Source organism: Ictidomys tridecemlineatus, chromosome 14 (assembly GCF_052094955.1).
Source record: "Ictidomys tridecemlineatus isolate mIctTri1 chromosome 14, mIctTri1.hap1, whole genome shotgun sequence".
In the NCBI taxonomy this organism is placed as follows: domain Eukaryota; kingdom Metazoa; phylum Chordata; class Mammalia; order Rodentia; family Sciuridae; genus Ictidomys; species Ictidomys tridecemlineatus.
Genome location: NC_135490.1, coordinates 192,901 through 207,176, shown reverse-complemented (window position 1 = coordinate 207,176; position 14,276 = coordinate 192,901). Strand labels below are relative to the sequence as shown.

General features: G+C 43.6%; 2 protein-coding genes across 13 annotated transcripts in view; one reads left to right on the top strand and one right to left on the bottom strand.

Annotated features, from left to right (window-relative positions):
• Positions 1 to 6,087, bottom strand: part of Fbxo25 (F-box protein 25) — a 52,500-nt gene extending 46,413 nt beyond the window's left edge. For 6 of the 10 annotated variants that reach the window (XR_013430132.1, XM_078030705.1, XM_021732494.3 and 3 more), the window contains exons 1-2: positions 5,959 to 6,087; positions 1 to 141 (exon numbers count right to left, since the gene is read on the bottom strand). Coding sequence is in view for 7 of the 10 variants with exons in the window: in XM_078030705.1 (XP_077886831.1) it covers positions 1 to 134 (134 nt within the window). In the remaining 3 variants the exon portion in view is untranslated. Of the gene's footprint in view, positions 142 to 427; positions 450 to 5,892 lie in introns of those variants that run through there. The other 4 variants (XM_021732497.3, XM_021732498.3, XM_078030702.1 and 1 more) reach the window with 3 other exon arrangements.
• A 63-nt stretch (positions 6,088 to 6,150) lies between these two features.
• LOC101972133 (zinc finger CCHC-type and RNA-binding motif-containing protein 1) lies at positions 6,151 to 13,817 on the top strand. 3 transcript variants are annotated; one of them, XM_005334339.5, is made up of 3 exons: positions 6,151 to 6,549; positions 8,100 to 8,231; positions 11,678 to 13,817. In XM_005334339.5, exon 3 carries the CDS (start codon positions 12,580 to 12,582, stop codon positions 13,231 to 13,233), a length of 654 nt encoding a protein of 217 aa, XP_005334396.2. In that variant the 5' UTR covers positions 6,151 to 6,549; positions 8,100 to 8,231; positions 11,678 to 12,579; the 3' UTR covers positions 13,234 to 13,817. The 3 variants fall into 3 exon arrangements, with proteins under 3 accessions (XP_005334396.2, XP_021588166.2, XP_013217884.2); XM_021732491.3 differs by having other exon boundaries at positions 11,257 to 13,817; XM_013362430.4 differs by lacking the exon at positions 8,100 to 8,231 and having other exon boundaries at positions 11,257 to 13,817.
• Positions 13,818 to 14,276: the final 459 nt, after the last annotated feature.

Below are 14,276 nucleotides of genomic sequence, written 5' to 3'. Positions count from 1 at the left end.
ACGTCATGGCTGAGACTACACTGGCTGCTTTCTCTTCCCAGCTCCGGATTGCAGGACTCGCATCTTTTCCAGCCATCTTCAGTTTTAATCCAACTCCACCCAGGAGATCTCCAGTCCTGACCCAGGAATGGCATAGTTCTCCTATAAAACAAAAAATCAATTTGCATTAAAAGTATAAATATATATAAATAAGTAATCAAAGTTTCATTTAGAAAATTTGTTCACTGATTTTAAAGAACAAAATACTTATCACCTAAATGTTGGCAGGTCATCGGGGATGAGACAATGAGGACAGCACAGCACCTTGGGGGCTCTACAGTGATAACGGTGGAGCATAACAGGTGGGTTTTCCAGCTCCGAGGTAACAGAGGCTTACACCCGAAGCAGCAGCAAGAGTCAAGGATGTCATTTCAAACCATGCACTCACTGCAATCAGAGGCAACACAGCCTGAGACTCCTCACGTCCATCTCCTCCAGGCGGATCAGTTTGGGTGCTTGGCACAGAAGGTGGGAGTGGGAGTTGCCAGAGTGAGAAGAAGAAGTCGGGATGGCCAGATGAGGCAAAGGAGCTGGGCTTCACTCTGAGAGCAAGGGGAACAAGACAGGGACTGACACATGGTGGATCCTGAGCTGAAGAGGGCTCAGGTGTGCTATGTCAGCAGTGGGAGGTGGAGAGGAGACCTCTGAGTGCCGGCCTTCAGAGGAAGGAAAGGAGGAGACTACAGCAACACTGAGGGGGCAGAGTCAGCAGCACCCGAGGATGGGTGGCCACGTGGGGAAAGAGCCAAAGATGATGTCCAGATTCTGATGCTGAATGAGGCCACGAGAGGCAGCAGGCTGGGGAGGGCAGGATGGGGCTAGGACACTGACCTCAGCTTCAGACATGCTGTCAACTAGAATCTAGAAATAAAAATTATAACTTAAAAAGGGAAACAACAGATATTACTACTTCTAAGAAGCTTACAATTTGATGAGAGTGAGATCTGGAATTCCCTTTCTGATAATCGGTGGATTTCAGTTTGTGAAGTGCCTGGTCCCCTCTCAGACCAATTAAGTATGAGTACCTAGCGGGGAAGACTAGGAGTAAGCAGCTTTTAAAGGTACAGAGGTGATTCTCTGCACAGACAGGGCTAGGAACTGGGGATCTGAAATGTCACCTCCCCACAAAGGCTTCCCCGACCACTCGGGAAAACTCCTCCGCACCTCACAGGGCTTGGCATTGCCTGGTGTCCACATCCCTCAAGGGCTGCCTAAAATCACTCATGTATTTATTTTCCTAAAAGCGAATGAGGTCTTTTTCAGTTCTGTATCCCAATTACCCTGAACAATGCCAGGCACATGGCAAGAGTTCAAATATCTATTTACTGAATTAATTAATTAATAGATCAGAAAAAAAAGGTTAGAGAGAAATATAGGAAAACTACCAGCATTCAGAGCAATTTAAGTCATGGAAATAACATCGTAGAGTACGCAGTGTAGAAATCAAGACCACCAAGGAGAGAACTCAAGAAACACCAACAGGTGAGGGACCGTGGCTTGAGATGAGTCAAGAGAGAAACTCAAGGAAGAGTCGGGGGTTTGGGAAAGGCGGAAAGCTAAGAGAAGCATGCATTTTAAGAAAGACATGATTGACAGAGAGGAAAAACACTGTAAAGAAGCCAAACACAGTAGATGTTCAAAAGCAGACATATTTTAGTTTAGCTACACCAGGAAGCCAAAGACTTACACAAAATTCATTTCAGCTGAGCAGCATCTATGAATCTTGTATCCAAAGTAGACTGGCAAGGGCTGGGGTACAGCATTTGACTAGTACTCATGAGGCCCTGTGTTTGATTCCCCAACACTGGAGAAAACACACACACACACACACACACACAACCAAAAATCAAAGTAGGCCTGGAGCATTTCACGACATAGCATATTATATCAGAGAGAGTTCTTGAAAGACTGAGTCCAAACTACATGTAGTGTAACTAACAATCCAGGCTATCAAATGGGCATTTATGCTAACTTAGAAGAGACAAAAGAATTAGTAAGGAAATTACACAAACATCACCATTATCCCTAGGTCAACTCCAAGCACCCAATTCCTGTACTGGTATAAACTATGCATTGAAATAATTCTTCCTTACGAAAGGATCATGAAACCTTGCTAAGATAATTTATAGCCTGGACACACCCTTTTCAGGCATATATTGATTGAATTCTTGCTTTAGAAGATCATTTTAAAACGTTCTTTAAATCTCAGCACTACTGTGGTAAGCCTTGTCTTACAGATCTGCTTCATAGCTATGGATCATTCCAAATGTGAAGGCCACCATTCATGTCCAATCAATCCAGAGTCATCTTATGATCCACAATATATCTATATTTAGATATGGGCCAGAGGACACCCCCAAGACATGGAAGGGCCCTGAAGAAGCAATGTCTACTTTACATGACAACTTCAGTATCATCAAATGTACACCACAAAAACAAAGCTGCTCGACAATCTCTGAAAACTCCCAAAGTACCTCTCAATATCACAATGGAACCATGGATTCAAAAGAAAATCCAGTGGTGACCCTGAAATGACCATAAAAAGGGTCACTTCATGACAAACACTTGTCACTCACTAAATATTATAGTAATGGGTGTCCATGCCCTTAAGGTGTATCATGCAACTGAGGAACTAAAAACAAAAACAAAAACAAAACAACAACAACAATAACAACAAAAACCCAAAGCACACATATGTAACATCAAGCATGTGTTTACCTGTATATCCAGGTGATCCTATAACATGGAAAACAAAGAAATGGTAAAGAGGGAACAACTAAAAGAAATTTAACCATGTAAAATAGTAGTGACTACAGAAGGAAGGTCAGCCAGGAAGGTTCCAGGGAGGACATGGGCTCAGCCTTCAAGCCTGGTTAATTTCATATGAATGGAGAGGCAAGGAAAGAAATATCAGTCACAGGGATGGTGAGGGGAAATGTACGATCAGGATACATGTGACACAACCGAGAGAAATTCAGAGGGTCAAAAGACTCTGGGTAACTATGTTTTTGAGCAATGTGTCAAGGTGAACAGTGTTGTTAAAAGAATGATAACCTCCTAGGGCTTAGATCTAAATAGATCTAAGGACAGATCTATATGGAGAAGGAAGACAGGTAAAAGATAGATAGTATAGATCTAAATGGAGAAATGAGACAGGCCAAAGAGCCCCACAAGCAACAGACTCTTATCAGTGTCCTGTGCAGACCTGTGTCCTCAGCCAACAAATTGTCTTAAAGTTAACCTGTGTAGGCTATTGTCTGTTCCCCATTGAGCACACTTATTTTCTGGCTTCAAAAAATGACTATAATATTTATGTAAACAGCCAGTGTTGGCTGGGGATGTGGCACAGTGGTAGAGCATTGACTGGCACGTGTGAGGCCCTGGGTGCTAACCCTAGCAAAACACACAAAGAGCCAGCGTGGTGTGTCCAATAAAATAACCTTTTTAAAAACACCTCTACCCATATTACAATTTTGACTATAACAACTTGGGAAGAAATTAATATGATTTGGAGTGAATTTTTCAGCAGTTAAGTGATTCTTTCCTTCCTTCCTGTTTTGGATTGGCCAGTAGTGCAATGAAGCTAATGGACCATGGGAAATAAACAAGCCCATGCCCCAGATTTTTCAACAGAAAAAAAAAATAGCTCTTCAGCAGATGTGTGTATTTCATAAATTTGTAATGGTAAAATCTCTGGATTATCCTGAGCTTTATTTTAAATTTATATAGTTTAAGAACTAAACAGATTTTTTTTTAAAAAAGTAACAAATAAGTCAGTCACTGGGAAATGCAAAAAAGAGAAGTTGCAATTTAAGAAGCCCACATGTTAAGTTTTCAAAAATACTCCCAATCTGAGCAACTGATTTTACAAATCAGAAAACAAGCTACTTAATTTTTAGAATGATACCCTACAACTTTGTTCAGGAATTTATCTGCACAGCTAAAAAATGTGAATTGCTAGAGTTTTACAAGTTTATTTTAATTAAAATTACCTTTGAGAATTTGCAAATACAAAAATTAAAACTGGAAATTATTTCTGAAAATTAATACAAAATAAAAGAGTGACTATTCAGAGTCTACTCATTTTGTATAACAGCAATATTTAAGCACATCTTATGCTAACTATGTCAGAGAGCATATAGGGCTAAACTATTTTAAACCTCCTGTTTAATATGGCAGGACATGAGAGTGGAGTACTGCAGAACAGGACTATGAAATACATTTCTCAGTGGAAATTCCTGGCATGAAAGAATCTGAACTAATCAAGAAATGTCTTTTCTTCTTATAAGCATAGGTTTTCCTAACTGGTAAGACTAGTGATGATAACATTTACCAGAGATTAGTATGGGGTGGACATCAATCTAAACAATTTACAGGCATTATCTCATTTAGTTGTCATACTACCCAACAAGATAGGAAACGTCATTCTCACTTTACAGGTTTAGTTCTCTTCTGTATATGAGAACATCAAGGCAAAGAGTTTGGTGGAACAGGATTCAAAATTAGGGGCTCTAGCTCTAGAATGCATGCTCTCAGCCACTATGTTTATAAAAGCAGTTCCTGAAAACCTTAGTAAAAGATGCCATATATTTACAAGAGTTTTTTTTTTTAAAACTTATGTGACATCACCAACATAATCTAAAGTAATGATTCATTTAAATACAACAGTACTAAGACAAGGAAAACAAAACCCTAATACATTTTAACAGGCCACATGTGTTTCCTTATTTAAGCTAGATGAAAATAGTACTTAATGCAACTATTAAGTTGGGCTTTAAAAACAATAAGAACTGTTAAACAAGAGCTACAATAGCATACACAATAAACAAAATAGCAAGTCAGTTGCTATTCAAATTCAGAAAAAGAAGTTAGTATAGGAACTTACTTTCCCCCTTCTTATTTTTCATTGTTCTGAAATAAGAAGGAATAACTGGTCTTCAATTTGATAAGCATTCTATTTTTCTTTATTGCGTTTTCTTATGATGTTTCCAAATAACTTAAGATCAAACAATTTTGGGTCAAACGTTGGTTTGTAAGTGTGAACAAATTTGATTCAGAGAGTACACCAAAACATTGCAAATTAGAGGCTGAGAGTCAAAAGTGGGATTCACTCCAACAAGGTCTGAAAGACAATTACTGATGCTTCACGGAAAAGGAAAACAATGCAAGCAGGGGAAAAGCTGTATGAAAGAGAAATCAGGTCTTTTCTGATTAGATAGTAAAAGAACTGGGAATAGGCAAAAAGAGAACTTCACTGAAGACAGTTCTTCAGACTCCTAGTTCAAGGTGAGTCTGAATAGGCCCTGGAATAGAGATGGAATTCAAAAGGCCAAAATGAGCTGTGAAGGGAAGGATACACATTCTCAAGTACCACCTGCAAGAAAAATAGTAGGTAGGTACACAGTGGCGTGGAGGAGAACGGGGTCATTCCCAGGCATATGTCACAGAGAAGGTGCACAGGAACTCAAGAGAACAGGGAGAGGCCTAGGTTTGCAGAGCAGCTCTCTCTGGGTCCAGAGGGAGGCAGACAAAGCAAGGACCGACAGAGGACGCCTTGGAGCTAGGTGGGGACTAGGTGAGCCCTATGGCAGGTCAACCGAGGGCAGGCTCCGCAGTGCACCGCCAAGGCCCCGGTCCCACCTGGCGATCCCTCCCCACCTGAAGGTCCCCTCGTCACGGGCGGGCCCACGACTTCTCCCCACCTGGCGATCCCCTCCGCACTGATGGGCCCCACAGCTCCGGTCCCACCTGGCGCTCCTCTCCCCACTGCTGGCCCCCAGGCGCAGTCCCACCCGGCCGTCCTCTCCCTCCTAGCGGGCCCCTCCCCACTGGCGGCCCACGACTTCTCCATACCTGGCCACCCGCTCCCCGCTGGCAGACCGCGGCCCCCAGCCCCCCTGTGCTCCTCTCCGCACTTGCCTGGCCTCACCCGACGCGACAGCCTCAGTGCGCACCGACTGCGTTGCACCGAGAATATTGCCGGAAGTCGCCCGCCGTCACCGCCTCTACGGGAAGCCCCGCCCCCGGCCGCGCTGATTGGCCGTCGCGGCTCCGGTCGGTGTTGCTAAGAGCTGGTGGCCAGCAGCGCGCGTGCGCAGTGAGCGCCGCCTCGCCCGCTCCTGCGGGGCTCCAGGAGAGGTGCCCTTTGGCCCGGCCCTAGAGGCGTGGGCGGGTCCGCGCAGCCGGGTTTGGCGGCGCGGGGACCCAGGCTCGGCCGCTCAGTTGAGCACGGGGGCTGGCCGGCAGCCAGCGGCCAGCGAACCGCCCAGCTTCAGCCTCGCTGGGCGTACGGGGCGTGTGTGCGTGTGAGCGCGGCCCTCCCGCGGCGGACTGGCCTGGCGGAGCCCGCAGGGCGGGCAGAGGCCGGCTGCTCGGGGATTGCTTTGTGCGTGCGCCAGCGTCGTGCAGAACACCTGGAAGCGCCTCGTGTGCAGTCAGCAAATATGCACGTTCAATTTAGTGTCTTCCCTTTCAGAACGAGTTTCTGTATGTGGAACGCATCACAGGAAGGTAAGTATTCATCTTTGAAAATGATTCTGTGAGTCATTTCTAATACTGACTTTTGGCTACTTTACAAGTCATGTGAAACCCATCAGGGCCAAGTGGGCAGTATTGCGTACACCGCCTTCCCCTTCTTCCTTTCCTTCACACAGTGCCCATCGACTGTGTTTTTTCTTGTTTGTAGTGGAAGTGTACTTGCAAGGAAACCTCTATAGTTGGGACTATTGGATCAAGGTTAACTGCTTGTCGAGTTGATTAGATATTGGCAAGCCAAGATTCTGCCACTACAATGGGGCCGTAAAACACAGGTAGTCCTTAGCTTGCCGTGGCGTTTTATCCCCATAAACCCACATAAGTTTAGAATATTGTGACTCAGAAATGCATTTAATACACTCAACCCGCCAAATGTCGTGCCTTAGCGCAGCCCACCTTAAACATGCTCAGAACATTTACAACAGCTTACAGTCAGGCACAGTCATCTATCACAAATCTTACTTTAAAAGTGTTAAATATCTCATGTGACTTATCAAATAGTGTACTGGAAGTGAGGAACAGAAGCATGGCTGTACTTTCACATCATACTAAAGTCAAATGTCATGTAAGTGCCATCTTGTAAGTTGGGGACCATCTGTATATATGTTAATCTAATTTGCTAGCATCCACACAATTCCTTATGAAGGAAATCTGTTGGCTGTGTTGAGGAGCCAAAATGATTTCAGAAACTCACAAAATAATAATAGTTTATAAAATAACACCAGAAGTACAAGAAAGCCGCGATTTAACAACAGAACCCACAAAGCACAATAGCCTGCAAGGTAATAGCAGGAGCAAAGCAATAGTGTGAGCCCACAGAGCAAGAGTAGACACCTACAAAGTAACCACAGGAACTCAGAGGTGGTTCAGGCAGGTTCAGATGGACTCACATCCAGCGAGTCTTTTGCTACAGTACTTGGGTGCCCTTGTAAAGATTAATATGTTTGGTGACCCCTGGACTGTCACCAAAGGATGGAGAGGAAAGCACTCATAGAGGAAAGAAAAAGGCTAGACTTGTGGTGCCACTGGGGTGTTGGAGAAGTGGCCCAGAGACATGATGAGCAGAAAAGAGATGCCCACATGCTACATATTTGGGGCATTTGACTCATTTAACACATTTACATATTTGGGAAAAATGTTTTGTTTTGTTTCTTTAAGGCAGTCTACTCTTGACAGTATCCAAGGAGTTGGAGATATTTGAACTAGTGGTTGCTGCCACAGGGAGGTCTCATGGCAGTGAGCAGGTAGTTGCTGGGTACAAGCACCTAGTGGTTCATGCCTCCCTGAACTCAGCATGCTGGCTTTCCCTGTGCTGCACATGTGCTGGCCTTCCCTGTGCACCCTTGCCCTTGGAACTCTCTGGACTTCATGCCCTACAGGCTTACTCATCCTGCACTTCCCCTTTGGAACACAGAGCGTAGTATATCTGGTGGGGTCTTCGCGCAATGCGTGAAGACCACTTTATTCTCTGCAGCAATAATACTGCAATAGTAAGTGAGTCACCGGATTTAATGTTTAATTCCCAGGTGTGGCCATCCCCTGCAAAAAAAAAAAAAGGAAGGAAAGGAAAAAGAACCACATCACCACCTGGGCCACTCCAAAGGAAGAATTCCTGATCTTTGGGAACTCCACCCTCTGCAACATGGTGGCAGTACTAGGTGAGAAAGCAGGCAGTGAGCACTGTGAGTGCACACATGTGCAAGGGGCGATGCAGTGACAGCTGCTCCTGGAAGGGCAGCAAGTAGTACAGTCTGTGGGCTCAGACACAGTGGGCAGCCAGGGTGAGGTCAAAGACAGGAGAAGGTTAGGTTCAGCATGCCATTGCTTATGTCTTTCATCTCTTGGTTAGAATAGGATTTCAGGGCTGTACACCTAGGTGCCTAGCAATTGTCACACATGGAATGTGTGCGGTTGGAACAGGAAGGCCCATGTGAAGACCCCATGGCCACCCAACTTGTAGCTCATCCCCACTCTGATGCCTAGACCTGCGTATGACTCCACTTTCAGCTCCCTGTCCCGTGCACAACACGCAAGGAGCAACAGGTGAAACTAGCGTCTGCATTCCAGCGGATGCCTCTTGGGCCCATAACCTTCCTAAACCTGTTTCCCACCTCTGAGAGGCACATGGAGCAGCCAGGGGTGGGTCCAGGTGGGACCAGGCTTTGTGCTCCAAGTCTGCTGGTCTGTCCTTCCTGCAAAACACCTATTGACCAGCGATGTCAAGTGCCCCCTCTGCTCCCACCCCCCTGGGGTGTATTGTCCTTATTGCTCACTAGACCATCATGGCATCTTGTGATTTCTTTCAGTTATTTAAATCTCAGCTCAGCCCCCCTTTGCTTAAAAAAAAAAAAAAAAATCCCGGTTCCCCATAAAAACTAAAAGCTCTGTGAAGGAAGAAGAAAGTTTTTCAGGAGCCATGAAAGCCTGTCTCAACTATAGGAAAGGTAGGGAGAGACATGCAGCAGACAGGCTGCTAATCCCAGATGGAAATGCTGGATCCAAATAGCTCAAGTCCTCCTGACATGCTGGGATCAAGTTCAGACTTTGAAGTCACATCAGATATGGCATCAATGTAGTTCATCAAAATTATATTATTTCCAGTGTGACATGCTTATCCTGCTTTAGTATTGCTTTAGGTGAGATCCAAGCAGTGAAATAAATGAGCAGTAGAGTGTTAGGACCAAAAGGGACCTTGGTCTGCCTAAGCCTCGTGGCAGACAAAGCCTGCACATTCACAGTATCAGACAGTGAGCACGTGGCCAGCAGGGCCTCCCCCTGAGCCAGGTCCTGACTCCCTACCTGGCTTTCTCCCCCCAAAGGAGGAGGGTGTCTAGCTCAGATACCATGGATCCTGGAGTCCTAGAGCCCTCTCCCGGGTCCTCAGGTCTCAAGGACAGGGTGCTGAAAGTGGGACTTGTGGTGTAGGCTGGGCTGGCCCTGAGACTGCTTCTGGCTCGCTGGCCTCTTACCTGTCATGACTGTCCACTGCTGCGTGGGGCTGACTGACCTCATTCTACTGGGAAGAGCATGAAGTTCCAGGCTCTGGAGTCAAATGAGCAAACTTTGAAGGGAACTTGGGGATGTAGATGTGGGGGGAAGCAGGTAGCAGAAGGGCTCTGGCAGGAGACCAACCACCCACAGGAAGAGGCCATAAGTTGCTGACCACATGAACAGAGGGTCAGCCTATACATTCAGATGAAGCTTCAGCTCCGTCGAAGGCTATGGTAGCACCCCCAAAAGGGAGATTTAAGCCAGGAGCCTGATCCCATCAATTAGACCTGGGAGCCATGTGCTGCAGGGAGCAAGGAGAGAAAGCCCACACATAATCTGGTCACCCATTGGTGGATGAGTGGCAGGGATGGGCCAGAGGTGAATTGGGGTGTCGAGAGCTAAGGCCTGAGGCACTGTGGAGTTCTGGAAAGGCAGTCTTCTACCATGAACAGTGGGGATGGTCTCTCCGTGCCTCTGGCCTGCGTGGTTTGATAAGAAACACACTGGCAACCTATTGAGCTCCCCCCAATAGCCTCTCCCTTATGGCCATTCGCATTGTTTTCAGATTCTTTGGTTATGATTTGTCTAGGTGTGAATTTCTGAGTTTATCCCACTGAAGGATACAATGTCGAGGTGTTGAGATTCTTAAATATGTAGATTATTGTTTTCCTTCACATTTTAGAAGTTTAGAGCACTGTTTCTTCACTCATTCTGACTTTCCTCTCTCCCCTCCTTCTTGGACTCACTGTGCATCTGTTGGTACAACTTCACTCTCTTTTTGCATTTAGGTGTGACACTTTCAGAAATTCTACTTAAGAGGGATGGAGTTGTGGCTCAGTGGTAGAGCGCTTGCCTGGTGTGAGGCCCTGGGTTTGATCCTCAGCACTGAATATAATAAATAAAAATAAATCTTAAAAAAGATCCATTTACAACTAAAAAATATTTTTAGAAAAAGAAATTCTACTTAAGAGGAAAGATGCCCTTCCTCCTGGGATGTGGCTCTAAGATCTGGCACTGCACCACCTGTCCTGGGCCTGAGCTGACCTTAGGGATGGAGACCCCCTGCCAGAGATCTGGGGCCTGATGAGCTTCTGGACCCATCATGCTCTGGGCCTGCCAACGTCCACACTACATTTCTGAATTTCTTTTGTGTGAAAGAGAAATAAACATATATCTGGATTAGCTATTATTATTTTAGATTTTTTAAGACATATATCATGTAACCCATGGAATTATCTAGTGTAAATTTGCCATGAAACATAAGATACCACCAGTTATGAGGAGTCAGAGTTCTTTACAAGGACTTTAATAATGGTAAAAATTGTAGGCACAGTCTCGTGCAGACCCATTTTCCAGGACATTGCTTCCCGTGGGTCTCCAAGACACTGAGTAGGTATTTATACATGTGGAAATGACCATTCAGGTAGGTTTGACATCAGGAAACAGTGGAGCTTTGGGGCCTCCTGTCAGGAAACCATGATTTGCCTTGCTCTTCAAGGTTTTCCTATAGGCCCCTCCCCCCCAAATTCGTGGTAATTTCAGGCCATTTCTCGAATTGTTCCTCCTATAAAACAAAAGTCCCTCATACTTGTTAACTTCCTAAATCCTCTATCTTTCTACCATAGCCTCTAATGCAGCTGAGGTTTCATCTGAATGTAGAAGCTAAGTTTCTGTGTTCTGACTTTATCTTAGGCATCTGCATCTCCAAGAAACAGAGTGTATGCACCAGTGGGCACAGCACTCTTGTTGAAGCTGCAGCTGAAAGTCATGTCTCCTTAGTGGCTACTCAACTGAGCTGCTAGTTAACTTCTCTGGTCTCAGCAATGAGTCAGCCTCCTCTGCCTCTTCCTTGGGTTGGTTTGCCTCAAAGTTCTTCAAAATGTTTATAAAACATGCAGTTGGCTTTCGTTTCCTAACCTGAAGATGTTCCTTACTCTGGCTTTTGCCATTTTTCATTCCATCTCACTAGAGCATAGTAGAGAAGTCCTTCAAGGAAGAATGCTTTCAACAGAGCAGCTGCCAGCTGCTGTACATTTTCTTTACCTAGTCCTAAATATGAGACCTTCAGCAATACCCTGCTCACTGCTGGCTCATGTCATTTATATTGCCCTAGGTTTTATGTTGGAGAAAAGACAAGAAAATATGTGGAAACAAGAAGCAAACTTGTTGACTTTTTGACATTCTTGCTTACACACACGGAGGTGGACCACAACACCTGAGTGAGCTGAAGACAGGGAAAGGAAGAGGCAGTTACTAGGCTGGGAACTGCTTCTCACCACTGAAAGTCAGGAGCTCTGAGCTGGCTGCCTCTGGCAGCTTGGTTCCTTCATACACTGAAATAAATTCTGGTCTCAGGCAGACTCATTCTCCAGGACGCTGTGGGTGTCAACCAGCCTGGTTCTAAGATGACATCAGGGTCCTGGCTAAAATCTCCCCTTTCTGTCATGCTACCATAGCCTTAGATGAAGCTGAAGCTTCATCTGAAATTATAAGCTGTTTTTGTGTTCTGATTTTACCTTTTCCACATATACCTTATACATCATTATAAGGTTATACCATAGTATATTATGCTTCCAAGAGCCCTGAATCATTTGTTTTGACAACTTTCCCCAGTTTCTAATGTCATAAGGACCCCTGCTAATTGAATTTACTTTAACTTCTCTTTTTTCCAAAATTTATTGGAAGGATGTTTAGTGTGGACATTAACCATGTTATCATTTTTATGCTCATAACCAAATCAGAATTAAATTTTCCAATACGTGTAGCACTTTATCACAACAGCTTGCTACAACTCAGATACATTAAAAATGTTGCCTTGGCCTGCCTCCGGGCCCCGGGTCTAAGGCGAACCGGGAAGGGGTACGGGTGGCCCTACCGCCCGGTATTTTCCTCTGACCCCTGCAGGAACAGGTGATGCCAAATCCACTGCCCGCGGCGAGGAAAAGTCGGGGTTGAGCCCCAGCCGAGCCGAGGCTGGTGGTCCTCTGGTCTCCCGGGCTCGCCCCACCTGAAGAAATGAGTGGTGGCTTAGCTCCAAGTAAGAGCACAGTGTATGTATCCAACTTGCCCTTCTCCCTGACAAACAACGATTTATATCGGATATTTTCCAAGTATGGCAAAGTTGTGAAGGTTACTATAATGAAAGACAAAGATACCAGGAAAAGTAAAGGGGTTGCATTTATTTTATTTTTGGATAAAGACTCTGCACAAAACTGCACAAGGGCAATAAACAACAAACAGTTGTTTGGTAGAGTGATAAAGGCAAGCATTGCTATTGACAATGGAAGAGCAGCAGAGTTCATCAGGAGGCGAAACTACTTTGATAAATCAAAGTGTTATGAATGTGGGGAAAGTGGACACTTAAGTTATGCCTGTCCTAAAAATATGCTTGGAGAACGGGAGCCTCCAAAGAAGAAAGAAAAAAAGAAAAAAAAGAAAATTCCTGAACCAGAAGAAGAAATTGAGGAAGTAGAAGAAAGTGAAGATGAAGGGGAAGATCCTGCTCTTGACAGTCTAAGTCAGGCCATTGCATTTCAGCAAGCCAAAATTGAAGAAGAACAAAACAAATGGAAACCCAGTGCAGGGGGTCCTTCAACATCAGATGATTCAAGACGCCCAAGGATAAAGAAAAGTACATATTTCAGTGATGAGGAAGAACTTAGTGATTAAAATTGTATTTATTATGTAAATATTTTAAAAATAAAATCTTGGAGTATAAACTTAATTTGGGAAGTAAAGATTACTTTTAGTATTTGAACATAAGAATACTTAATATCAAATAGTTTTGTACTATAAAATAGTTCATAGGAAATTTAAAAATAATTTTAAAGCATCATGTTTCTCTTTTGCCTTAGCAAAGTACAGGTTGAGCATCCTTAATTCAAAAGTCCAAAATAATTCAAAATGCCCCAAAATCCAAAACTTTGAGCACTAATATGCCACCTGAGGTGGAAAATTTTATACCATAAAACTTTGTTTCATCCACTTTATTAAATATATGTATAAGCCATATGTGGTGGCAAACACCTATAATCCCAGTGACTTGGGAGACTGAGAAGAAGGATCACAAGTTCCAGGACAATTAAACAATAGCAAAACTCTATTTTTAAGATAAAAAAATATAAAGGGAATATAGTTTCAGTGGTAGAGAGCTTCTGGGCTCAAATCCCAGTACTGCAAAAAATAAAAATTTGTTAAAATAAAAAGGTTTAAAATTACCTTCAGGTTATGTGTAAAAATATAGGGAACATCAATGAATTTCATGTTTAGACTTATGTCTCATCCCTAAAATATCTCATTATATATGTATAAATATTCCAAAATACTTGTGGGCTCAAGCATTTTTGATAAGGAATTCTCAACCTGTACTAAAAATCAGGATTTGTTAGTAATAATCTTGTAAAGAACTAATTGTAATAAAAATAAGAAAAATATGATAGTAATATTATTGTTATCCCATAGGAAAAGGCAGATATTCAAATGACATTTAAAAACTTGATATTAAAAGCTTTATTAATATCCAATTGGATTATATGAGGGTTTGCAAATAAATTTAATCTCAAAACAAAACTTCATACAGACTGGAAAGTTGAATGGTTTATTATTAGGAATGTTAAATAAACTTTTCAAAAAAAAAATGTTGCCTTCCTATTGAGTCTGCCTTTTTAAATTCCATCAAAAAAGCAATAAATTTCTGCTGACAAAATTGCCTG

What these genes read in the sequence shown, in the direction of transcription:
- LOC101972133 (XM_013362430.4), top strand. Translation starts at nt 12,580, where the DNA reads ATGAGTGGTGGCTTAGCTCCAAGTAAGAGCACAGTGTATGTATCCAAC.